General features: G+C 41.9%; 2 protein-coding genes across 3 annotated transcripts in view; one reads left to right on the forward strand and one right to left on the reverse strand.

Annotated features, from left to right (window-relative positions):
- The first annotated feature begins 1989 nt into the window (after positions 1 to 1989).
- On the forward strand, positions 1990 to 23996 carry PLA2G12B (phospholipase A2 group XIIB). Of its 2 annotated transcripts, none has more exons than XM_034425934.3 (4): positions 1990 to 2332; positions 13523 to 13611; positions 14721 to 14886; positions 22604 to 23996. In XM_034425934.3, exons 1-4 carry the CDS (start codon positions 2095 to 2097, stop codon positions 22720 to 22722), a joined length of 612 nt encoding a protein of 203 aa, XP_034281825.1. In that variant the 5' UTR covers positions 1990 to 2094; the 3' UTR covers positions 22723 to 23996. The 2 variants fall into 2 exon arrangements, with proteins under 2 accessions (XP_034281825.1, XP_034281826.1); XM_034425935.3 differs by having other exon boundaries at positions 2012 to 2332; positions 13523 to 13599.
- OIT3 (oncoprotein induced transcript 3) overlaps positions 23574 to 26808 on the reverse strand; it is a 47923-nt gene continuing 44688 nt past the window's right edge. The window contains exon 9 of the mRNA XM_034425982.3: positions 23574 to 26644. Within this exon, the coding sequence (XP_034281873.2) occupies positions 26471 to 26644 (174 nt within the window). The 3' untranslated portion in view covers positions 23574 to 26470. The remainder of the gene's footprint in view (positions 26645 to 26808) is intronic.

Raw genomic sequence — 26808 nt, forward strand, 5'->3', positions numbered from 1 at the left:
AAGAGAAGAGAAGACCAGTTGGTGGCTGCCCATCAGACAGAATGAGCCATATATCCAAATTTACAGAAGGTAATTCTCTATCCGAAACACTATCCAGCCCAAATGAAAGTTCTGTGGGGGGAAAAAAAAGATGGAGACTCTATAACCCTACCTGATGTTGTTGAGGACCAACTCCAGCATCCCTTATCATTGACCCAGATGGTGGGAGCTTCTGAAGTTTCAGAATACCACTGATAGAAATGGGGTCTTTAAAGTAGCCCACCAGGATAATAAGCTGAATAACTGAAAAGATCTCCCAGGAATTTGGTCTTAATGATTCCTTGTAATTCTACTGAAATTAAAGTAGTTATTTTTAAATTTGCAATTCTATTTAGGCAGCAATATATATAAAAAAAGTGAGTACACCCCTAAGTGATAATGTCCAAATGGGGCCCAAAGTGTCAATATTTTGTGTGGCCACCATTATTTTCCAGCACTGCCTTAACCCTCTTAGGGGTGTACTCACTTTTGTTGCCACCAGTTTAGACATTAATGGCTATGTGTTGCCTTATTTTGAGGGGACGGCACATTTACACTGTTATACAAGCTGTATACTCACTACTTTATATTGTAGCCAAGTGTCATTTCTTCAGTGTTGTCACATGAAAAGATATACTTAAATATTTACAAAATATGAGGGGGTGTACCAGGGCTGAAATCCATTTTTTTTTACTACCAGTTCTGTGGGTGTGGCTTGGTGGGCATGGTGGGTGTGGTTGGTGGGCGTGGCAGAGAAAGGATACTGCAAAATCTCCATTCCCAACCCACTCTGGGGCCAGCCAGAGGTGGTATTTGCCAGTTCTCTGAACTGCTCAAAATTTCCACTACCGGTTCTCCAGAACCTGTCAGAACCTGCTGGATTTCACCCCTAGGGTGTACTCACTTCTGTGACATACTGTACATATATACACATTTTTTCAACCTAACTTTTTGAGGGGCAGAGATAACCTTGTTGTTGTTCGATTGGATAAGTGGTCATCTCACTGCTGTGTAGTGAGATGAATTCAAGGACGGGTTTCAAAACCGGTAGCTACCAGTTTGCTCGTGGGTGCGCTCCCGCTCACACATAATGCTTCTGTGTGTGTGCAGAAGCATCCAGGCAGGTGGGCAGAGCCTCCTGCCACCACCGCTACCGGTTCGCCTGATCCGGGGCGAACCGGTAGCAACCCATCACTCGATGAATTGACTTGTTCCAGGGGATAGGGAGTTAAAGAGAAGGGTGGGAACTAAAATCTAGATGGTATATTAGGTTCTAGCAGGTCCTACTCTACCAAGATTGAATCTATATGCCCAATAAGGTAAGGGTCAAGAAGGTCTGACTCAAGTCCCTCCTAAGCAGGAGATTATGGACAAGAAGAGAAACCTCTTTAGTTGTGGCCCCCATTTTGTGAAACTATTGATCCCAGGAGTTTCAGGTGCCTCCTGAATTCTACTGTTCCAATTAGGTATTGAAAACAACTAAATCTTGCTAGATTTTCAACTTCAGATGTTTTGTGATGCACAACTGGGAAGAGGTCTTTTCCCCCTTTAATACAGTTTAAATGCCATTAACCCTGCATGTGCTTTTGGAACAGTTTTTGGGCTCTGAGACCAAGCACACCCTGAGGTTGGGGAAAATACCTGTCTTTCCAAAACTAAAGTGGGAAGCTCCCTTTCTTTTATGCTTTGTTTCAAACATAAACTGCTCCAGGCGTTTCAGCAGAAGCCATAAATAACTAAATGGACCCATAATGGAGGTGTGGATGGGGGACCCAAAGGTTTGGGGGAGAGGACGAGTTTGCCTGCGGGAGTTTATGATTAGCCTTGGAATTCTGCCACCCCAGCGTCCACCTGGGCAGAACATTTCAAAGCCCTTAAATATTGGGCAACACACAGTGTCCATGTGGACTTTGTGCTGCCTGATTATGGTGACTTCATCTTGTTAACACAGCAGTGTTTAAAGTCCACCACAAAAGCACACTCAAAATACCTCCAGTCTTGTTATCCCGATCCCACTGGCACCGCTTCTGTTCCTGGAGTTTTCCTGGGACCAATTTTGTTTTGTCCAACTTCAACATGAAGCTGTTCATCGGGGCACTGATTCTGTGCTTATCTCTGAGTCAAGGGAAATGCACTGAAGAAACCATGCAGGATAACGTCATCCCTCCTTCTCCATTGCCGGAGGAAAGCTCCTATTCCGACTGGGGAATTGGGACCATCCGAGATAGCATTGACGCTGTTAATGGCTATTTTGACTTTGTCTCAGAGCTGTTAGGAGGAAAGAATGGAGTCTGTCAATACAGGTGCAGATATGGTAAGTATTTCTGCTGCTGCTCCTTTCATGTCCAGTCCCTGATTGCACAACATTGTTATTTTGTGTTGGCAGTTGCTGTTTCCCTACACTAGACAATGTTTCCTTGTTTTGTTTGACTAGATGCTTTAATGATGAGTAATTGACCAAGACACTGTATTTTTACCAGGGGTGAAATGCTCCCAGTTTGGACCGGATCGCCTGATCCAGTAGTGATGGCGGCGGGTGGTTCGGAGAACCGGTAGCAAAAAACTCTGCGCTCCCCCCCCCATGCCCAGCTGAGCCGCACAATCATCAGAGCCGTTTTTTTTACTTTTAAAAGCATTTTTTTCTACAACCTCTTCCGACGAAAAAATGCTTTTGAAAGTAAAAAAAAAGCCTCTGATGATCATGCGGTTCAGCTGGGATCATCAGAGGCTTTTCAAAGCATTTTTTCTGCAACCTCTTGGCCGAAGAGGTGGTTAAAAAAATGCTTTGAAAAGTCTCTAACGATCCCAGCTGAGTTGCCTGATTTTAAAAAAATACCTCTCTGCCGATCAGGCAACTCAGCTGGGATCGTCAGAGAGGTATTTTTTAAAAAGCCTCTCTGACGATGCCAGCTGAGTTGCCTGATCAGCAGAGGCTTTTCAAAGCATTAGAAAAAATGCTTTGAAAAGTTAAAAAAAAAAAAGTTGGCCACGCCCACCATCACATTACCCCACCACCACCACCAAGTCACGCCCACAGAACCGGTAGTAACAAATTTTACATTTCACCCCTGCTCTATTATCATGAACATCGTTATATATTTCATCCACAAGAATGGATGTATCTTGGTATTCCTTTAAATATCATATTTGTAGTTCCATTTATTCCATTTATTCTAGCAAAACAACTAATACTAAACAGCATTACTTTTCGGTTGCAAAGACTGGGATGCGTATCATTTTTCTAACAAGTTGTCTTGTTTTCTAACAAGTTAGAACTATCCCCTGTTAGAAGGGGATAGTTGTCTTTACAATATGCTTCTGTAACTAAAATGTGGTACATTGGCAGAACTCTCTCCGAATGATTGTTTATTTTGCCTTACTAATTGAATTGTTCTACTTCTCATACATTTTAAGGAGCTAGATTTGTCAACATGCCTGCTGATTTTCTGTACTAGGTGGACTTTTGAATGCTTTCTAGTTTTGTAGGATCACTGTACATCCTCCACCCTCAACCTACAACAGTGGGAAAAATGGGATACTGTTTTACACAGCCGAAGGGTACAAGGTTGAGAAAGAGTAATTAGATGATGCACTTATGGAATTCAGTTTTCAAACACTGGACTAGAACAGTATGGATTCCCATAGACCACATGTAATTCTCCTTTCTTCTTGCATCGACCCATAATCCCTGTTTTTTTTTTTTTACCTCTCACATAATGACCACCCATCATCTAAGAAATGGGTAACACACCACTGATTTCTAACTGCAAACAGCAATGAAAAACAGTGACAATAATTAGGATGGCAAGGGAGGGAGGGCTTCTTAGCTAGATGTGTGAGTGAGTGAAAGAGTGGATGTATTCTATAAATATGTGTGTGGGCATGCATTCACACTGGTTATGTCCCCATCCATCAGCCATCCTCAATTGTGCATTCTGTGAATGGTTTCTCAGTTTAAAATCATTATATGTTCCCCATCCATTCAAAAACCCAGAAGGCTGTCTATCATAGGTTAAGGGAAATCATTTGCCCCGACTAGCCATGTGGATTTAGGGCCCAAGTAACTTTTGGAATGGCAAATTTTTCCATGTGATGCTGTCAAGACTGATTTTTTTTTTCTTTTAGAATGCAGAGTTATATTCCTTTCTTCTCCCTGGACAAAAGCTAAAAATGAATTTTTGGATCAGTAAAATTAATGCACACACAGGTCCTTGTGATGCATACCTAGTCCCTAGAGGTGAAATCCAGCAGGTTCTGGAAAACCGGTAGTGGAAATTTTGAGTAGTTCAGAGAACCGGCAAATGCCACTTCTGGCTAGCTCCAGAGTGTGGGGGGGGGGAATGGGGATTTTGCAGTATCCTTCCCCTGGAGTGGGGTGGGAATGGAGATTTTGCAGTATCCTTCCCCTGCCACACCCACCAAGCCACACCCACCATGCCCACCAAGCCACACCCACAGAACCGGTAGTATAAAAAATTAGATTTCACCACTGCTAATCCCTTGTGGCTGTGAAACGGTGACAGAAAAAAGCACCGATAATCTTGTTGGATGCAAAGTATTACATCCTTGTTCTTTCTTTGTTCTTCTGGTTTGCTTGATAATGTATATTGTTTTAATTATACTTTCTACACTCCATTAGCTTCTGAAATTGGTACTAATGAATTCCCCAGCCACTGTTAATCAACGTCTTACTTCTTTCTTTTTCCCACTCATATGGCTAATAATTATTTACTCTGACTTCCTTCCCTTTTACTTTAAGGTAAAAAAAAAACATTTGATTCACACGTAGACATGCCCAGGTATAGAGAAGATTCAATGCCAGTTCTTACATTATCACAATAAAAAAGCATGTTATTCTAATATCCTTGTTAAAGAGCTGAGATTGCTTAGGGTGAGTTATATTTTAATTGCCTCATTTACATGATGGCAATATGCTCTGTATACCACTCTCCTTGAAAAGTGTTTGAGACACTACAGATGGTGCAAAGTATAGCATTTTGGCTTTGATCAGAAGAGTGTTTTGAAGATCATGTTGGAACAACTTTACCAGCTTCCAGTTATTTTTTTGACATAAATCAAGTTGTCCCTCTTTTTAAGCTATGAAATCAGTGGAGTCAGCTCTAGGGTAGCTGAAGGATCATTTCCTTTCTTATTAAATTACATTACCCATAACCTATTATAATTATCATCAGCCTTGATCTAAGTTCATGTCTTTGGCAGGATCTACTGTACATTGGAATCCCTTTTGAGGTGCTATTTCTCTGAAATACAACTGCTAATCAGCAGGCATCTATACTGAACTATTTAGCACAACATCCACTGTGCTTCAAACATGAGCATAAGACTCATGTTATATGGTATTATAAAGCCTTTTACTTCGTCTTTCACAGCCAGTAGTTCTGCTGTTGTGTTTGTTTGAAAGGTCTGTTAAATAACTCGAAATGTGCAGATCTGTTCATAGAAACAAAGTTTTAACCTTAAAATGGTTAATGTTAAACTTTAACTGTGTGTTTGTGCACGGGGTTATATATCTGTGTTCCTGTTCCTTTGAATAGCTCAAAATATTATTTCTCAACCTGGCAACTTTAAGACGTGTGGAACTTTCAGAATTTCCCCTAGTCACCCTTCTCAGCCTTATGACTCTGGGTGGCAAGCTGCAGTTAAAAATATAAAAATAGTGATAATAGCAATAGCACTTATATACCGCTTCACAGTGCTTCACAGACCTCTCTAAGTGGTTTACAGAGTCAGCATGTTGCCCCCAACAATCTGGGTCCTCCTTTTACCCACCTCAGAAGGATGGAAGGCTGAGTCAACCTTGAGCCGGTGAGAATCGAACTGCTGACAGTCAGCAGAATTAGCCTGCAATTCTGCATTCTAACCACTGCACCACCACGGCTCTTGATATATTGCTATTAGTAATAATATGACACTGAATACAAATTGGCAGTTGAGGCAAAAAAAATATCACAAGTATGAGCATCCCATCCCATCCACATGTGCTATGGCATAATCAAGTCTTCAGAGACCAGCAGGATTGGGGCTAATCTTCTTTCTGGAGAGAGTGGATGCGTAATACAATGTGTTGATGACTTTGGGAAATGAGAGGAATGCCACCCTAATCGATCAAATGCTTAAAAGTGGAAGTGGGAAGTCTGTACTTTCACTTTTGCCGGGTTTATGGATTTATTCGTGTCAGAGGCATCATTATTGAAATTTTATACATAGGTATAAATGCAAACATAAGAACAAAAAATTTAAAAAGTATAAAAGCCTGATTTAAGCTGCGTTGGTCCAGAAGCATGCAGCCTCGATTGCATTCTGTTGCACTGTCATAACAGTACATTGGGCAGGGCAACAAGGGGCAAGCGTAGGCGTGTGTGTTGTTGTCTGTAAATCTCCACACTCGCAGCAGGCAGAAGTCAACAAATATCCCCATTTATTCAAATGTCTCTTGATCTTGCTGTAGCCATGCACAGTCTATTTAACGATTGCCAAACTTCCCAGTTTTCATCATGGCCAGGTTCCAGCTACTCTGCAGGTTCCATCCAGTATTCGCCTTTTGTAGCTTGTAAGATTAACCTTGATGGAATCTTACCAGGGGTGGATTCTACTTACCTTTACTACTGGTTTGCAATGGGATTGTGCGCGTGTGCTTGCTTTGCTCGAGCAAGCACCTAGCTTCTGCACATGGGAAGATCACTTCTGATGATGTCAGGGTCAGTGGGCGGAGCCTCCCGCCGGTTTTACTACCGGTTCTATAGAACCGGTCCAAACCGGGGGCAACCCACCACTGAATCTTACCCCAAGGTAGAATGAGTTCGTTCATCTAGTCGTGCTTCTGGTCTAGTAGTAGGACTGATATCAATCTTGCAACTCTGAAAATACAAACTTCCCGCCGTCACTTTTAACTGCTCGATCTGTTAGATTGAGTTCTTCCCATGTTTCTTCCTCTGATCATTAAGCCACTGGGGGCTTCTGGTTCTCTTTTCTGATTGTTTCCTAGACAGCATCTCTTCCCCTCAGTTCCCAAGGCCATCAATACATTCTGTCACAGGACGCCACAACAGAAAAAGCTTTGTCTTGCCAGATAGCCTTTTTAAAAAAATAGATATGCCTCTCCCACCAGATCTGATGGGATGAGGAGACACAATCAGGGAGACATGGTCCCTCAGATACAGCTACCTTTATTGCTGTATGATTTGTATGCTCTAATGCAGGGGTGTCAACTCAAGGACTGCGGGCCGTATCTGGCCCACGGGGTGCTTAGATCTGGTCTGTGGGGTTGCCCTGGAAACAGTGAAGGACCGGCCTGCGGTGCCTCTGCCAGTGAAAACAGAGCTCGTGAGGGCTGCATGCAGCCCTTCCGGGCTCCATTTTCAGCTGTGACGGCCTCTTGCAGACCTCTGCCAGTGAAAACAGAGTCTGGGAGGGTCACTGGCTCCTGGCTATGCCCACTAGGCCCCCGCGAAATCAAACACAACCTTGATGCGCCCCTCAATGAAATAGAGTTTGACACCCCTGCTCTAATGTTTACACAGCATTGACTTTCCTCATTTTTTTAACAAAACAGGTTGCCATGATAAACTGTAATTGATGATTACATTGTACATTACTAAAGGCACCTCCTAGGGAGCAATTTATAAATTGAAAATGACATATATATATATATATGACATCCATATATATACACTGCTCAAAAAAATAAAGGGAACACAAGCAGAAGACATCCGAGATCTGAATGAATGAAATAGCCTTATTAAATACTTTGTTCGTTACATACAGTAGTTTTGTGTTCCCTTTAGTTGTTTGAGCAGTGTATAAACTACTGTATGTAAAGGACAAAGTATTTAATAAGGCTATTTCATTCATTCAGATCTCGGATGTCTTCTGCTTGTGTTCCCTTTATTTTTTTGAGCAGTATATAAAGCAAATATACTGTACATTGAGTCATAAATCTGGGTTAAAAGGGAATTCAATGTAAAATGTGTCTCTTGCCTCTTAAAATACAGAGCCCCTATTAAAAATGTAGGAGCAGATGCCCGGAAAATTGAGGGAACTACCTATTAGGTCATGACAAAAGGATGAGGTCATCCTGCTCCTATTATGTCCATAGAGTGTCAATCTTCCTTGGCAACCAATGAAAGTTCACACAAGATTCCTGCCTATCTTCATACTGCAGGGAGTTCTGGAGACTATTAAGCTACTAAAAAATAATGTAGTATTTTGAAACTCCATCCCACCCATTTTGGCGGGCAGCGCCAATAGAGGACAGACCCAGATGTCCATTTGCCAAGTTGTAATATGTACTGTGTATAGTTATGTAAGCACTATGCATAGCCATTTCACACACCAGTTGTCTGTTCCCATGTTTTTCATCTCAAGAACTACTAGATAGTCACCAACCTGTCATGCATGTAAAACTGTGTGTGTGTGTGTCTGTTTGTCTGTCTGTCTCTGTCTTTCTCTTTCTCTAACTGTCTATCTGTTTGGAAGCATAATTCATTGGTTGAGGTCATACTTTGCTTACAAACGAACAGAATAACAAAGTTGGAAGGGACCTTGGAGTTTTTCTAGACTGAGCTCTCTTCAAGTAGGAAACCCTATGCCATTTCAGACAAATAGTTATCCAATCTCTTCTTCAAAATCACCAGTGTTGGATCACCACAAGTTCTGGAGGCAAGTTGTTCCATTCATTGTTCTGTCAGGAAATTTCTCCTTAATTCTAATTTGGTTCTCTCCTTGATTAGTTTCCATCCATTGCCTTCACACACCTTCACACACTGGCTTCAGGAGAATAGCCTGACCCCTCCTCCTCCCTTTATTGAGGCAGAGTCAACCAACTATTCCTGGTTCAATCCCATGATCTTCTAAAATAAAAAGCTGATACAAAATTATTGGAGTAGCTTTAATATATTATGAGCTTCTACCCTATTTTTCCCAAAATAAGACATCCCCTGATAATAAGCCCAATCGGGCTTTTGAGTGCATGGCAATAAGGCCAAGCACTTATTTCAGGTTTCAAAAAAATATAAGACAGGGTCTTATTTTTGGGGAAACACAGTAGCTCTTACAAATATTCTGGGTGCTATATTTGGCCCCAGTTACTCATTCTTAAGATTGTTTTGACAAAAAGAAAGGATAAAAATAATTCTTAAAATACACAGATTTCTGTACTGTGTTTTCCCGAAAATAAGACCCTGTCATATTTTTTTGAACCTCAAAATAAGCGCTTGGCCTTATTTTTGGGGAGGTCTTATTATTTTGGGGTCCATGGAGCAAGATGGGGCCCCTCTTGCTGTCTTACCTGATTTCCAGCTCTGCATTTAAATATTTTCGGGGAGGGCTTATTTTCAGGGTGTGTGTGTCTTATTTTAGCGCATGCACTCAAAAGCCCGATTGGGCTTATTATCAGGGGATGTCTTATTTTCGGGGAAACAGGGTAGAATAATCAAGTCTGAACATAACCAAAGAAAGCATCCCATGATTAGGCGAGCTTTCTCTAAACAAGCTAATTTAGCATCTATGGTTTTAAAATTGAGAAAAAGAACAGCCTTCAGATAGCGCTGGATTAGACAGGGAAGCAGATTTTAAGTTGTGTTGCACTAAGCAACTGTTTGACAGATAATCTTTTTTTCCCCAGTACTAATCATCTCTGTCCAAAGATGAACTCTTTTGCTGTGTGAATGAGTGGGTTTCCCTGTTGAAATGATGTTGACAACATGTGAAATAGCACATTTTTCACTGTCTACAAGCAGATGGGACTGTATCAGGGAAACCATCTACAAAGGGGCTAGGATGAAGAGATTTATTTTATAAAAGAATATTACTTCTTTGATAGGGTACCTGTCTGCTCCCTACTTTCTGGAACAGATTAAACCTGATCTGGTTACCTTTTCAACTCTTTTTTGAGTACTAAGACTCGGAATTGTTTGGCCAACCCAAACAGAGTTGTTATACTCTATTTATGTTAAACATTATTACATATGTGAATATGTAATGACGAGTGTTAATTTTTGCTTGCAGCTGATGTTTTCCCCATTATTTGATAGTTGTCAGCTCCCTCAAACCAGATATCTGCAGGGTGGGGGTAACAAAGAAGTCACGATGATAGTACACATACAGGTAGTCCTCGATTTACAACCATTCATTTAGTGACCTGGTGAAATTAACAATGTCAGTGAAAAAGGGACCTATGATTGGTTTTCATCAGGGGTGTCAAACTTGATTTCACTGAGGGCCGCATCAGGGCTGTGTTTGACCTTGGGGGGCCGGGGTGTGTGTGGCCAGCTTAGGCATGGCCAACTCGACGTCACTCTTGTTGGGGGACCCAAGCACTCTGCCAGGGAAAACAGGCTCCCAAGCTCCATTTTCAGCTGTGATGGCCTCCTGCAACTCTCTGCCAGGAAAAACAGAGCACGCAGCTCTCCCAAGCTCCGTTTTCACTGGCAGAGGCACCATGGGCCAGTCCTTTGCTTTTCCAGGGTGGCACCATGGATCAGATCTAAGCCCCCAGGCCTTGAGTTTGACACCCCTGGTTTTCATGCTTATGATCGTTGCAGCATCCCCATAGTCATGCGATCATAAATCTTGGCCCTTGGCAACTGGCATGCATTTACGATGGTGACACTGTCCCAGGGTCATCATGTGATCACAATTTGTAACCTTCCTGGCTGACTTCTGTCAAGCAAAGTCAGTGGGGGAAGCTGGGTTCACTTAATGACTGGTGATTTACTTAACAACTGCAGTGATTTGCTTCAAAACCAGGGCAAAGAAGGTCTTAACATTTGGCACAACTGACTTAACAACAACTGCTTATCAATGGAAATTCTGGTCCAACTGTGGCCATAAGTCGAGGACTAGCTGTATTTGAAGCCTCACCCATTTTTTTCAAATGCACTGCACATGTGACATACAGAAAAAGGGCACAGGACTTCCATTATGCAGTTGTTATTGGCATTTTGACTCTTTTGAACCCTCTTGTATAAGTCTCGGTTCTTAAAACCTGCTTCCTTTGTGTTATACCTAAAAATATAATGTTCTTCCACAAATTAGTTGTATTACTTCATTATAAATAAAGAAAAGCAAGGTATTTTGCCTTATTTAAAAACTTATTGAGTTTCTAATAAGGGCATGATCTGCAACATTAAATATGGAATAGAAAAACTATAGTCTTTGATTACCGGCATAACACATTATTTGTTAAATTTGACGATAAAGGTAACACGAAATGGCATATACCGTGTTTCCCTGAAAAATAAGACCAGGTCTTATTTTCTTTTAGGCTTGAAAATAAGCACTTGGGCTTATTTTTGGGGAGGTTTTAATTTTTTCTGAGGTGCAGGAGGTGGGGAGCGCAGTCACTTCATGGCTGCTGGGTCCCTTAACTGCGGCTTGCAGATCAGCTGAGCCAGCGAGCGCTGGTTGTGGCAAAAAGCCATGCGGCCTGTCGGAATTGCCTCCCCCCCCCCGCCCCGCCTCTACCCAGCTGCTGCTGCTTGAGAAAAGGACAATTCCGGAAGATTGTGGGAAGCATGTGCTTACAGTAGACGCAAACCGTAGCCTGTCCCTTTCAAGCAATCAAATCTCTCTGTGTGTGAGAGAGAGAATGAGAGAGAGAGAGAAAGAGAGAGAGAGAGGGAGAGAGAGAGAGAAACGACAGAGGGGAGTAACAAGAATTGCAGGCAATGCTGTTTGAAAGGGTTTCCTCTCCGCCGTTTCTCTCTCTCTCTCTCCTCTCTTTCTTTCTTTCTTTCTTTCTTTCTTTCTTTCTTTCTTTCTTTCTTTCTTTCTTTCTCTCTCTCTCTCTCTCTCTCTCACACATATACAGACAGACATTTGATGAGAAACAGTGGAGGGCAACCAGGTAAGGGGACTGACCCTCTGCTGCCTCCAGCTCGGCACCTGCTCAGGGTGGTGCCTCGAGGCCCGGCCTCTGCGTGGGCAACCCCCGCCCAACCAATGCAAGAAATGGGCTCCCTCACAGCCCCTTGCCTCCTGCATGAAGCCATCTGGGCTCGACCCCCGCCAAGTGTTGGAGGCCAGGATTGGGTCAGAGCCGCCGCCGGCAGCAGCCAAAATCATCAGGTCAGACTCAGTAAGCCATGGATGCACGCTGCCACTTGGGAGGAAAAGAGCGCACCAGAGTCCAAAAGCTGGGCCTTGCCGGACTCGGAAGGCTGGGATCCTGCAGTCATCACAGCCACATAAAGATCACCCATATCCCCGGGCTGTTCGCAACTCGAGCGAGCCGCACACAGGAGCAGTGGCACTGCCATGAGATTTGTCATATTGGCACAGCTTCTTGGAGCAGGATCCTGCAAGGCTTGCTATGGCATTGCACTTGTGAACGGCAGCACCTCTGCGAGCTTCATCACACCGGCACAGCTGGCGTCCTGCCGCAAGCAGCTGTGCCAGTATGTCGAACCTCGCGGTGCTGCCGCTCTCGCGCACAATGGCATAACAATCCTTGCAGGATCCTGCTCCAAGAGGCTGCGCTGATGTGATGAACCTCACATACATGATGAACACCTCACACATGCAATGCTATAACAAGTCTTGCAGGGTCCTGGGAAACGCTGAAGGCTCGGAATGAAGCCTTTTTGATGAACGGCAGGAAAATGAGGAGGAGGATTTTCCTGCCTGTCATCCTTTCCTTGAGCTCAGTACAGATGGAATTCTCAAAAAGGCTCCATCCCGAGCCTTCAGCGTTGCAATCCTGGGATGTACGTCCTTTTCTAAAGCGACATTTGATTGCTTGAAAGGAACAGGCTGTTCCCAGAGAGAAGGAATGAGAGCCAGCTCCTGGCCCTCGCTGGCTCAGCTGATCCGTGGCTCCGAATAAGAGGCCGAACAGCCATGAGGTGACTGGGAAGGGCTGCCTCCTGTGCTGGCCATGCCCATCCCCTTCACTAGGGCTTATTTTTGGGATAGGGCCTACATTAGCCCCCCCAAAAAGGTTAGGCTAGGGCTTATTCTTGGGGTAGGTTGTATTTTCGGGGAAAAACATGGTAGTTGATCATAAATTTTGACATCCAAAAGTTATTTTGTTTGCAGCGGCAACATCTAAAAGGCTAAAGACAAAAGGAATCCCTTTCAAAGACTGCTTTTATATTTCAGAAGGAGAGTGAGTGAGTGATTCAAAACTTAAATGTCCAGAATTGAATTATAGCTCTAGTCAGAAGAGTGAACACAAGTAAAGTTTCTGATCTTCTATTGGATTTTGTTTCAAGGATTCTTAATTAACTTTATGTCCTTGTCTTTGGCAAACCCTAGCTGTGTCTTTCCTATTTTCCAACAACACTATAAAAGACAGACATGCAATTTCTAGCTTTTGAGCTGTTGCTAGACTTTATCATCCTTTATCACTGGCCATGCTGATTAGGTCTGATGATAATTGGAATTCAACCTCTGAAGGACATCAGGTGCATGTATAGGACTTTATGCTATATTGTATAATTCTTTTCAAGGCTGCCACAAAGCACTTTTCTTTTCTTTTTTCCAGGTAAAGCACCATTGCCTAGACCAAATTATAAATCTCCAGAACCCAATGGCTGTAGCTCCCATTTCCTGGGTCTCAAGGTACCAGAAAGTGTATGTACTAACAACCCATTTCCCTTATGAAATAATTAACTGATCAAAACATCCAGGAAGAAAGAAGCGTTTGACTTAGCTGTAAATAGCGGCAATTGCTCAACTATTTCTATACAAAGTTGGCCTGGACTGTCATTCTCTTCCATGTTATGCAAGCTATTTCTCTGTGCGTGCCAAAGGGGATGGCCAGCTGCTTATGGCAGACAAAATGAATGTGTCTGCCCATAGAATTCACTCTTTGATTGGTTAGGCAACAAACTATTTAATCCCCAACTGTTAGGAACAGCTGTACTGTTAAATATATCTTCTAGAAATCGCAGATTTGGAAATGGACGCTGGCTAGAAAGCTTCTATCATCTTAATAATTAATGTTAAAGGCCCAGAGTACTGTAACATGAATATTAACAATACGGGGACTGCTAAAACAGTCAAGTCTGATTCAGATTAGACTCCATTAATCTTACCTCAACTGGTGCCGCGACTTAATTTAATGTAGCCAGCATCTGATATTTCCTACAATTTGCTAGCATTGAAATGCCCACATTACAGAATTCTTCGTTGCAGAAATGACCTGCGTTTGCTGAATGGAACTTGCCCATTCTGCATGCTGCATATTTGCATTGTACAAGTTCATCCTGGATGTTATATTATACTGCACCAGCTTCAGACTCTCTGTTCACTGATTGCTGGTACTTTCAACATGATGCAACAGAAGGGAAGTCTTGCTCTGCCACCCTAAAAATTTCCTGGTCAATCTCCAAGAAAGTTTGGGACAGTTGCCGCTTTGTTGACCTATTCGGGTTGGCTGAAAGCATCCTTGGACGTTGAACAATATCTTGTCGCTTTGTATGGGCAGATATAGCTCAGGAGATCCTCTCCTGGTTCCTATTTATTCCTAAAATAAATAGAAGATCAATTTGTCTAATCTCACATTTCACTGCAGTCCTCCTGCTGGGCAGGGCAGTCAAATATATAGCACTTCCCCTTGTTAAAATATTCATTGTGGACAGCATGAAGAGCCTTTTTTATAGGAGAAATATGGGAGGAGGGGAGAATCGTTTCTAACCCCAGAATGATTTTTTTCCTCATCTTTTGGCATTCTTTTACAGCTTGACATGGGCATCCCAGCCATGACTAAATGCTGTAACCAGCTGGATGCATGTTATGATACCTGTGGGTCTAATAAATATCGCTGCGATGCCAAGTTTCGTTGGTGCCTGCAGTCCATCTGCTCTGACCTTAAACGTAGCCTTGGTTTTGTCTCCAAGGTAGAAGGTAAGTTTCCTGATGGGGAAGATGTTAAACACATAAACGCATGGCTGCAGTGCCACGCCACGTTCTGAGGTAACAGGAGGGACAGGGACAATAGCAACAGCACTTAGACTTATATACTACACAGTGCTTTACAGCCCTCTCTAAGCCAGGGGTGAATTCTACTTACCTTTACTACCGGTTCACAATGGGAGAAGCTTCTGAGCATGCGCAGTTCAGTGGTGGGTTCCTCCCAGTTCCGCCCGGTTCCGCCGAGCCGGTAGGGGTGATGATATGACGTCACCGAACTGGTTCTGTCTCCCCGCCCCCAGCCCCCCCCCGCATTATTCTTACCTTTTATTTGGCCCCCACCCCCAATCTATTGCTGCCTCCTGAGTCCCAGTTGATCAGCTAAAAGAAAAAAACTGTTTAAACTCTTGCCGCAGGGATTCAAAGGGCCGCCCTACAGCTGATCAGTAGTAAAAGGCAGTTTGGTGGTAGACCGGTGCCTCCTGTTAAGGATATTGTTGTTGTGTTACCAACCAGCAGAGTATAGAGCACAGAGAAACGTTGCTGAGAGCAATGAATAAGAGATATGCAAACTGGTTTATCAAAAGTTTACTTTATAGTGAAAAAACAATCTGGTAGTAAAACCGGAGGGAGGCTCCGCCCACCCCGATGTCATCAAAATGCTTCTGCACATGCTCAGAAGAGCGCGCGCGCGGCCCCATTACAAACCCGTAATAAAGGAAAGTAGAACCCACCCCTGGTGCACATGCGCTTGCACGTGTGTGCAACACTTCTGTGCATGCATAGAAGCTTCTGTGCATGTGCAGAGACATCAGGGTGGGTGGGCAGAGCCTCCTGCTGCCGTTGCCGATTTGCCCGATCCGGGGTTAACTGGTAGCAACCCACCACTGCCTTGCGGGGTGGAGTCTGGGCAACTGAATGGAGCTAGCAGAGTGTTTAATGGCGGGATGCCCTTCCTGTTTCCAATGCAGAGTTTTGTTCAGCGGATATATTCTCAGTGTGCCCAGAGAGAGAAATATCTGCCTCTATCTAGGATCAAACTCACAGCCTCCTGATTGTGAGAGGGTTCTACTCACCTTTACTATTGGTTTGTAGCGGGGCTGCGCGCAAGCGCAGAAGTTTCCGCACATGCGCAGAAGCATTTTGATGACATCAGGGTTGATGGGCGGAGCCTCCCGCCAGTTTTACTACCAGTTCTATAGAACCGGTGCAAACCGGGGGCAACCCACCACTGATTGTGAGGCGAGAGCTCCACCTCTAGGCCACTGCACCACTCCAAACCTGGACTACCTGTATCTCCCTCTGAATAACTAAAAACAAAACTTCCTCTAAAACCAGTCAGTGGAAGGGAGGGAGGGAGGGAGGGAGGAAGGCAGGCAGGCAGACAGGCAGGCAGGCAGGCAGGCTATTGCATTGAAAGATGCAGAGATTTATTAAAACGTATTTGCGAATTAAAAAAGGTGTGGAACACTGAACAAAGTATTTTGAAAAAGCTCATTCAGGCAGGCATTTCATCCTCATGTACCATTAAGTTCTCTTTGGTTAAATAAGAAGCAATTAGATGGCAGAGGGATTGCTAATTTATTTTTCAAATGTAACAATTAAGATAAATTAGAGAGTTCATACTTCAGAGCTACTGATGTACGGGACTTTCTCAAAAAAAAAAAAGGTGACTTAATAATTCACTGGCTTTGATTAGGGTGATAAAATGTGTAGATTTTCCACTTCCTGGTCCTATGGCTTGAATTCAATGCATCTTACTCAGTCTCTTCTTCTTTTTGTGTCTTTCACCATTTCAGCAGTGATTATTTACATATCTGTAAATAGGGGTGAGAACTGATTTGATATCCATGAAGTTTGGGATTAGGTTATTATCCTCTAGTTCTGGGTATGTTGCCCAGTTCTGCACAAGGATACTCTAGAAATTTACCTTAATACACAAGATTAGTGTTAGTTGTCCTTGCTCAGGTGTGGCTACAGTACATTCACTGGCATTATCTTCTAGATGCTCAGACAAACATCTTGCTTAGCTGCATTCTGCAGATGCCAGGAACTGAATCTATGATCTTATGTATACAGACCATTTGCTATCCCATTTCCTCCATTTTCCTACTTAATTTCCAGCAAAATTTCTTCCTGCACTTAGAAGCATGAGAAGTTATTCACTCATTTCTCTTTTATGGGGTGAATGACTTCTCCAGCAGGCTAATATTAGAGATGATCATAGAGCGATAGCACTTAGATTCATATACCACTCCACAGTGCTTTACAGCACTCTCTAAGCAGTTTACAGGGTCAGCATATTGCCCCCAACAATCTGGGTCTTCATTTTACCGACATTGGAAGAATGGAAGGTTGAGTCAACCTTGAGCCAATCAGGATCGAACTCCTGGCTGTGGGCAGAGTCAGCCTGCAATACTGCATTCTAACCACTGCGTTAGAATGACGTAAGACAGGGGTGACATTTAATTAAGTCTGTGATCAAAACACATCTTCCTCCAATCTACTAAGGGGAACTTTGACCTTATCCTATCTAAAGAGCATCCCATCACAGCCTCAATCTTTTTCTCTCACACAAAACAAGCAATTACATAACAGACAGTTTGAGTGATCTACCCTTCTAAGGGAAAAATGGAAGATAAGAAGGATGATGGAATATAATGTTTTAAGACCATTCCCATGAATTGTCATTTGCATTCTTTTAGAGGGTCATTGAGGCCACCTGGAGGTTTATCTGGGTCATCTGGGTCACCTGAGTAGTGCAAATGGGTGTGGAGTAGTGATGAAATCCAATTTTTTTCTGTGGCAGTGGCTTGGTGGGTGTGGCTTGGTGGGTATAGATTGGTGGGCGTGGCAGGGAAGGATACTGCAAAATCTCCATTCTCACCACACTCCAGGGGAAGGATACTGCAAAATCACCATTCACTCCCCACTCCTGGGGGAAGGATATTGGAAAAATCTCCATTCCCACCCCACTCTTGGGCCAGCCAGAGGTAGTATTTGCTGGTTCTCCGAACTACTCAAAATTTCGGTTGCCGGTTTTCCAAACTGCTCAAAATTTCTGCTACCAGTTCTCCAGAACCTGCTGGATTTCACCCCTGGTGTTTAGCCTTCTTGGAACTATTGAAAGTTTGAAGAAGGCAGTTCCAAGAAGGCTCCATACCCATTTGCATTACTCAAGTGACCCTGACAACACAGATAAACCTTCAAGTGAATAGAATAGAATAGAATAGAATAGAATAGAATAGAATAGAATAGAATAGAATAGAATAGAATTGAATTGAATTGAATTGAATTGAATTGAATTGAATAACAGAGTTGGAAGGGACCTTGGAGGTCTTCTAGTCCAACCCTCTGCTTAGGCAGGAAATCCTACATCACCTCAGACAAGTGGTTATCCAATCTCTTTTTAAAAACTTCCAGTGCTGGAGCATTTACAATTTCTGGAGGCAAGTTGTTCCACTGATTAATTGTTCTAACTGTCAAGAAATTTCTCCTTAGTTCTAAGTTGCTTCTCTCCTTGATTGCTTTTCATCCATTGCTTCTTGTCCTGCCTTCAGGTGCTTTGGAAAATAACTTGACTCCCTCTTCTTTGTGGCAGCCCCTGAGATATTGGAACACTGCTATCATGTCACCCGTAGTCCTTCTTTTCATTAAACTAAACATACCCAGTTCCAGCAACCGTTCTTTATATGTTTTAGCCTCCAGTCCCTTAATCATGAGAATGTAATGGTATAATCCATTATTCATAAATACCATATTAGAGTCACCAGTAGTTTATTTTGTTCTGAGACAGTTTGCTTGCTGTTGTATGTCTCTATTATTCAATAATTATTGAATTATTAATTAAAATTATGATTTAAATATAGTGCTATCATTAAATCTGCTCCAATTTACATAGAAATAGCATTAAATCTTAACAGTTTATAGAAAAGGATGAAAGAACTGTGAGTTATGTATATATTTTTATTAGTGAAAAAACATAATTATTCATAATAAGCAGTATTAATGATATATATAGCATAATAACAAAGCCACAAATCATAAATGTACATCCTGTAGAAAAAAAATGATTAGGTGGCTAATAAACTCGATCTTACATTAGCTAAATTTATCCTTCAGTTAGCCTCAATAAAATCCCCCAAAATGCTGAATCATACTAACTAGAACAGAAAATCTACTCTGTATCTCTGAATTCATATACACTTCTTTTAAAAATTATGAATTCTAAGCATATTACAGCTAACTCTGAAAATATTAAGCTTCTAGATTCCAAACCTTTGCTATATTCTGCCTTCTGAATTAATTTAACTGAAAGAAATAATGAAACCCATATTTTAATTAGGAAGCACTTTCCCCCTCAGTTATATCATTTTCTGTTGTCTCACAGATCCGGGCACCCTTTAAAATACTCGATCCTCCTGTATTTACATGTATTTTCCTTTCCTTGAATTTCTCTCTTCTTTCTTTTTAATTCTCCTTTAAGTATTTATCTGGAAGGCGATGTTCTCTCTTATAGCAAATGTCTCATGCATATTTATAAAGCTATATATTTTAAATCACATTGCCAAAAAATCTTTTCCAGATTACTTCTACTAGTTAATAAAGGCGAATAAAATTATAAATATTGGCTAGAATGCCAAAAAGTAAGAAACTCTTCTGAAAAGAAGAAACTATTTTTCATAAATCATTTCAGAAGTCAGGAAGAAGAAACCACAGTGGGAAAAATAGTTGGTCAGAAATGTTTAGACATGCTGAGTCTCCATTTTCCCAGTACTCTTGTCTCCAACTCTTTACTTCAGACCTATAAGGAAAATGATAGTTTGACCTTTTCGGCAAATCTTCTTCCACAGACAGATCTAGGTGTCCACGACTTGAGTACGAACCAGTAATGTGTTGCTGTTGCCAAAATAAATAAAAAAAAATGCAGTCTTAGGCTGCAACAACAGAAGGATAGTGTTAAGATCATGAGAAGTGATAATACTGCTCTATACCAAACTTTCCTGGGGAGGAAAGCTATGGCAAATCTAGACAGCATTCTAAAAAGCAGAGACATCACCCTGCCAACAAAAGTGTGTATAGTCAAGGCTGTGGTTTTCCCAGTTGCAATGTATGGCTGTGAAAGTTGGACCATAAGAAAGGCACCAAAGAATTGAGGCTTTTGAACTATGGTGCTGGAGAAGACTCCTGCGAGTCCCTTGGACTGCAAGGCGATCAAACCGTTCAGTCCTAGAGGAGATCAACCCTGACTGCTCTTTAGAAGGCCAGATCCTGAAGATGAAACTCAAATACTTTGGCCACCTAATGAGAAGGAAGGACTCACTGGAGAAGAGCCTAATGCTGGGAAAGACTGAGGGCAAAAGAAGAAGGGGACGACAGAGAACGAGGTGGCTGGATGGAGTCACTGAAGCAGTAGACGTGAGCTTAAATGGACTCCAAAGGGTGGTAGAGGACTAATCAAACAGTCCCCATTGGCTGACCTGTTGCCATGTCTATTCCAGCTCATATTGACAAGATCCTAAAAAAGTCAGGATATGTTAGGACATGGTTATGATTGCATGACTGAAACTCCACAATTTTTTTTATTGCATTCTTGCAAGTCTGCAGCTCTTATGCTAACCTTTTTTGACCTCTCCATAGATACTTATACTGTCCTTTCCACTTGTCCTCCTTTTTTTCTGAATGGGATTGAGCCCTTCTTATTTGCAGCCTTTCACATTGGATGAATTGGACAGAAATGATCTGCAAGGTGTGGGGTCCTTGGTTGTTTTCCTGCAGACCCAACTAGGAAACATCTTCAGTGCTAGAAGAGATGGGGATTCCTCTCTTAAGTTCTGCCTTAACTGGATAAAGGAGACCCATGTTTAGGATAAATTGACCCTAAATTTATCAACAGGACTGAAATTTATCCATAGGGTGATAATGTAGCAAGAGGGGAAGGACGGATTATTAAAGAGGAAAATGGCATAGGAAAAAAATTATTAAAACCATTTCCCCATTTGCTATGTTTCTAGTTTAACAGATTAACAGAGTTGGAAGGGACCTTGTAGGTCATCTAGTCCAACCCCCCGCCCAAGCAGGAGACCCTACACCATTTCTGACAAATGGCAGTCCAATCTCTTCTTGAAAGCCTCAAGTGATGAAGCTTCCACAACTTCCGAAGACAACTTCTGTTCCACTGGTTGGCTGTTCTCACAGTCAGATTTCTCCTTATTTCCAGGTTAAATCTCTCCTTGTTCAGGTCATTCCCTTTCACACTCCCAGAAAACAAGAGCTTTTATTTTTTTTAAAATGGCAATCTTTATACTATATTTTTAGCATGTTATCATGCCAAATTAAAAGGGACAATAAATATAACAGCATTTTGCAGCTTATTGAATTCTCCCGCTAATGGGAATGAATTTATGGTCCAAGTTATCTCAAAAGTGCCAGAGAAAGGCGAAATTGGACTATTTCCAACATGTTTGAGGGACCAAAGAACTTTCGCTGAGTGGCAAAGATGTACTAGTACTGCTAAGCCAGGAACACAGCCCGAGGTTCAGCTCACGCACCCCTTAGGACCAATCAGGATTATGGCAGCCCCTTTAGAGATAAAGGTACTTTGGGGCTCAAGAAGAAATGCCCTTCTATGATGATAAGAACCATGCATACTTGGTGAGAAATGTAGTATTGGGCAGCTTATGATTTCTTGATACTAAAAGCCTAATATAATAAAAATAAAAATTGTCCTGTATATTAAAATAAAGGGACAAAGTGCCTTTAAAAAAATTAGCATCGTTTCCCCATGTTTCTGTCAATGCTATAGGTATAACGCTATTGTAGCAAAAAAAAAATTGCTATAATTTGAAAAGGTGCAGTATTCCTAAAGTGAATACTGTACCTTTTGAAAATCAAAATCAATCAGAATAGAGGTGGAAGGGATTTTGATTGTACACTAGTCCAACCCTCTGCTCAAGCAGGAGACCAATATTCCTAACCGAATATTGGATGCATTTTTGGAAGCTTTTATAAAATAAGAAAACTGTTGCTTTGGGGAATGGTAGGGCCCTGTTTGCTGTGGCACCACAGAAACTTCAGGCACAGGTTCTGGAGGTTGTTGAGTCAGATCTTGATCGTTTTCCTATGGTCTAAGGAAAAGAAATTCCAGTCATTTTATAAAAGAAAAGTTGTGATGGATTTGATCCAGTAGAGAAATCCAAATTGTTTTACTACCGGTTCTGTGGGCATGGCTTGGTGAGCGTGGTGTGGCTTGGTGGGCGTGGCAGGGGAAGGATACTGCAAAATCCCCATTCCCTCCCCACTCCTGGGGGAAGGATATTGCAAAATCTCCATTCCCACCCCACTCCAGGGAAAGGATACTGCAAAATCTCCATTCCCACCCCACTCCAGGGGAAGGATACTGCAAAATCTCCATTCCCTTCCCACTCCTGGGGAAGGATATTGCAAAATCTCCATTCCCAGCCCACTCCAGGCGAAGGATACTGCAAAATCCCCATTCCCTCCCCATTCCTGGGGGAAGGATATTGCAAAATCTCCATTCCCACCCCACTCTGGGGCCAGCCAGAGGTGGTATTTGCCGGTTCTCCAAACTACTCAAAATTTCCACTACCGGTTCTCTGAACTGCTCAAAATTTCTGCTACTGGTTCTCCAGAACCTGTCAGAATTTGCTGGATTTCACCCCTGATTTGATCTCTTTCTCTTTTGCTACAGCATGTGAGTCAATAGCCGATACAATATTTCAAACAGTCCGGACTCTGGGTTGCCGTCCATTCATGAACAGCCAAAGAGGTGCCTGCATCTGTAATGAAGAAGAACGAGATGAATTGTGAAAATGACCATCAAGCTGTTTGGTAGTGTGACAACGGTGGCTTCTGGTGTCTTTTGTTTACAAGAGGCTTGATCTTCTATCTTCTGGAACAAGCACAAATATCTTAACTTTGGGGCTTGGGAATCAATCCCAAGCCTTGTGACCACCCATGCATTAATTGTCAAGTGAGCATGATTGAGAAAGGAATCCCAAAAAGCAATGGAAAGGCTTAGTCTGATACCCTCATCTGTTCTATCTAATGACGTCTATCTACTTCCCACAACATCTGCTTGACTTAGAGATGATTCGTCATGTAAGTAGAGCAGCTGAGATGCACGTGAGCAATCCAGGCATCAAAGAAGATCTAGAGCAGGGGTCGGCAACCTTAAACACTCAAAGAACCACAAAGGTCCTAACCAGAAGCCTCCGTTTAATTCTGGAGCTGACCGGAAGTTCAGTTCCCCCACCATAGAGTCTCCTCCTAACGCAGCATCCTTTTTCCTCTACCTGTCCTAACCAAAAGCCCTATCAATTGTGGAGCCGACCAGCAACAGGGAGCCGCAGCAGAGGGATGAAAGAGCCACATGCGGCTCCAGAGCTGCAGGTTGCTGACCCCTGATCTAGAGGCTGCAAGATGATATTGACAATATACACCTTTGCAACCCACATGTATGTGATCAGCCCATGGCTTTCCTCACATGCTGTCACTTTTGCTTTTCAAGTGATACAAAGTCATGGAAACCTTACATTGTTGTAAAAAAAAAAAAAGAAGAAGCTCATCAATATTGACTGGATTAACCCATTAGAGAACTCCGTTTGCGTTGTGGGCATCTGCTTGAAGACAAATGAGAGAAAAACACCAAGATCGGAATATGAAGTCACTGCACAATGCTCATTTTATTTTCACTAGATCATCGTTCCATTAAAAGAGTAAAAAACACGAATCATCTTATAATAAGAAAAAGGTATAGATGGTACATGATGGTAAGAAAAATATAAAATGCAGAGCATTTCAAACTTTTATTAAATAACATACATAGCTTAAAATAATGTCAGAGATTGGAAGGAACTTACTTCTATCTACATAGAATTAACTAGTACTCTACAACTTAAAGTGACATAACTATATATCGTTCATACACGTAAAACTCTTGGGGATCTCCTGATTCTTTTTCTATACCCTCCTCTTTAAAATTGAAGCATTCTGGTAGATTACCCATTGCTCTCTAAAGAAAGAAAACTATTTTTTTTCCTCTGAACACAGGCTAATGGAATTAAACCTCCTTCTGACTGAGATTGAAGTATTTGGAGCTGCTTTATTGTACTTCAGTAATTGGATTTGCACTGGCCAACTTTTTACATCAGAAGGATTGGTTCTTTTTCATAATCCTCCAGAGAAAACTTTCCCTTTCCCCTGTTCCTGTGATCCTGTGAAAGACAACAGGAATCTTTCATTGGGTTCCCCCAAATAGTTGTTATCACAATGCAGTTAGTCCTCGACGTACGACCAGAATTGAGCCCCAAATTTTTGTGGCTAAGTGAGACATTTTGTTAAGTGAATTTTGCCCCACGTTTGTTGCCACGTTTGTTCAGTGACTCACTGCAGTTGTTAAGTTAATAACACGGTTGTTAAGTGAATCTGGCTTCTCTGTTGATTTTGCTTGTCAGAAGGTTGCAAAAGGTGATCGCATGGCCCCAGGACACTGCCACCGTCATAAATACGAGTCAGCTGCCAAGCGTCTGAATTTGATCATGTGATCATGGGGATCATGGTGTAACCATCCTAAATCACTTTTTTTCAGTGTCATTGTAACTTCCAACAGCCACTAAACAAAGTGTTGTAAGTCGAGGACTATCTGTACACAACAGCATACACAGCAATATCATAGTATCCTGATGAAAAGAATGCAAGAAACGTTTTGAATCAAGACGCAAAAGGAGAAATGTGCGTGAAAACTGCTCTCACCTCTGAGAATAGGAGTTGTTTTTTGTTTTTTTAAAAAAAAACATGGTTAGCTAGTTAAAGCATGTAAATTTCAGTAGTGTAAATATTAATGTGTGGGGTTTTTTTTCAAAATAGATTTGGAAAATTTTACTTTGGACGGGTGGGAGAATTGCAGACAATATTAACTGATACAGAGTTTCTTAAATCAGCATAGGGAGCTAACATAAATCAAGTGGTTGGAAGACATTTCCGGATAATTCCATAAAGGAAAAAAAATGAGAGAAGAGTGATAAGAAAGAGATAATAGTAAGATATGCAGCAGTAGCAATACATTTCCAAATTCCGTAACAGTGCAATGTATACATTTTCTGGAAAAAAAAATGTGCATTTAAATGTCACGGTTTTCTCTTCAGGAAGTTGAATACAGTAATTCAACTTTGGGCATGCGGAAAACTTTAGTGTGCATTATTACTCTGGGAACAGAAAACATTTTCAATCCTTGTATGACCTGCAAATTATTCTTCTTTTCCTTCCCCTCTGCAAAATTTTCTGAGTTATCACCGAGAACGTTCTCAACACCTGCAGAACTGCTAAAAAGGAAAGCATCAGAATGGCTAATGCTCTTTCCACACAACCACAAGGCTGTCTATCTAATCATCGCTAACATTTTTGCACCATCGCTTTCCAAGTGTTGTTCCATTCTTCTTCCTGCAGTTGGCCAATAGGGCTTCATTAAAAAATACAGGTTAACTGGTGAGGGGTCCTTAGTGCACTCTGAGCTTGGTTGTTTTCTTACAGCATTGATGATGTTACCTAGTTTGGTTAACAAAACGGCAAGAAAACAACCAAGCTTGGAGAGCACCAAGAACCCCTCATTTCAACCCTGTGCTACAAATAGTCGCCTTTATAGGTGCCATGTTAACTGGTACCCTACCCCTACTTTCTTATTTTCATGTTGCATTTACCTTTTTATGGGATTAGGATTTTCCCCCCAAAAAGAATCTGATCATTCTGCAGTGGCACAAAAAAACCTCCATCTCTCAAAACAGCCTGAAAGTCGTGTAAATTATCACATCAACAGTTTCATTTCAAAAGGGAATGGAAGATCTTGGGAACGGGAAGCTGAGGAAGATAGGAATACTAAGTAGGAACTGTCTATCCTAGGGAGGATATGCTAGGAGGATGTGACACAAATATGCCTTTCCTTTGGATTAGTAGCCAATTAACGTCTGAATTTAATTGGCTGAGAAGGAAAAGACTGGCAGGAGCTCCAAAGTATTGTGATGGTGCATAAGGGCAGTGCCTATCTCAGATCAGTAGGGAAAGGTTCTAGATCCATGAAATCATAATTAAGCCTACGAGGATGTCAACTTTTCAAAACATGCACACATAATTAAGCATGACAGTTTAATATGTTGATACATTTCTACCACTCCCAACTGTTATCCCAATGTCATTACTGCTTCACCGAAACTCAACATGTTGACATGTATGAAGACTTGTTTAGATGCATACAAAAAAAGGGAGCAAGGCTTCAACTGTACAGCAGTAGCTTCAACTTGACATTTGTTTGAGCCATGGATGCCCCTGTAATTTTGGCTGTGCTTTGAATAAATCATGTCTAATTGAAGCAGACCCTGCTTTGACCCTGCAAAATCAAATTTCCCATTCAATATCCCCGCCACATGCAATGGAATTGAGATGTAGATTAAATCTAGTTTGAACTCAAGGGGGGTGGGCATATACTTCTGAGAGAAATGGGCTATACACCTATATTCACAGTATATATATGGATATATATACTGGTATATATATTTTCATACATCTATTCTTGCACATCGATTTTAATTGGGCCACTTGTCAGGATATGGTGTGTGATGTGATCTCCTTCGTTTTGTGGTCTAACTCTTCTGCGCATCCGTCTGTGACAGCCCTGTGCACAGCGAGATCTCTCATCTGTTACTCCACATACAAGAACACGGCAATGTAGGAACACTTCCTAAATGGAAAAAAAATGCATATTTATGTCTACATACTATACATACATACATACTGCTCTGACCTAGGCTTCCTTAACAAGCAGGAGGCAGGAATTACTGTCAAAACCTCTTTTATTTAAACGGCTGTGAATTACGTTCATTCACAGTCAGCAACGTTTGTCCA

The sequence above is a fragment of the Pantherophis guttatus genome, chromosome 6, assembly GCF_059756535.1.
Source record: "Pantherophis guttatus breed Tessera chromosome 6, ASM5975653v1, whole genome shotgun sequence".
In the NCBI taxonomy this organism is placed as follows: Eukaryota; Metazoa; Chordata; class Lepidosauria; order Squamata; family Colubridae; genus Pantherophis; species Pantherophis guttatus.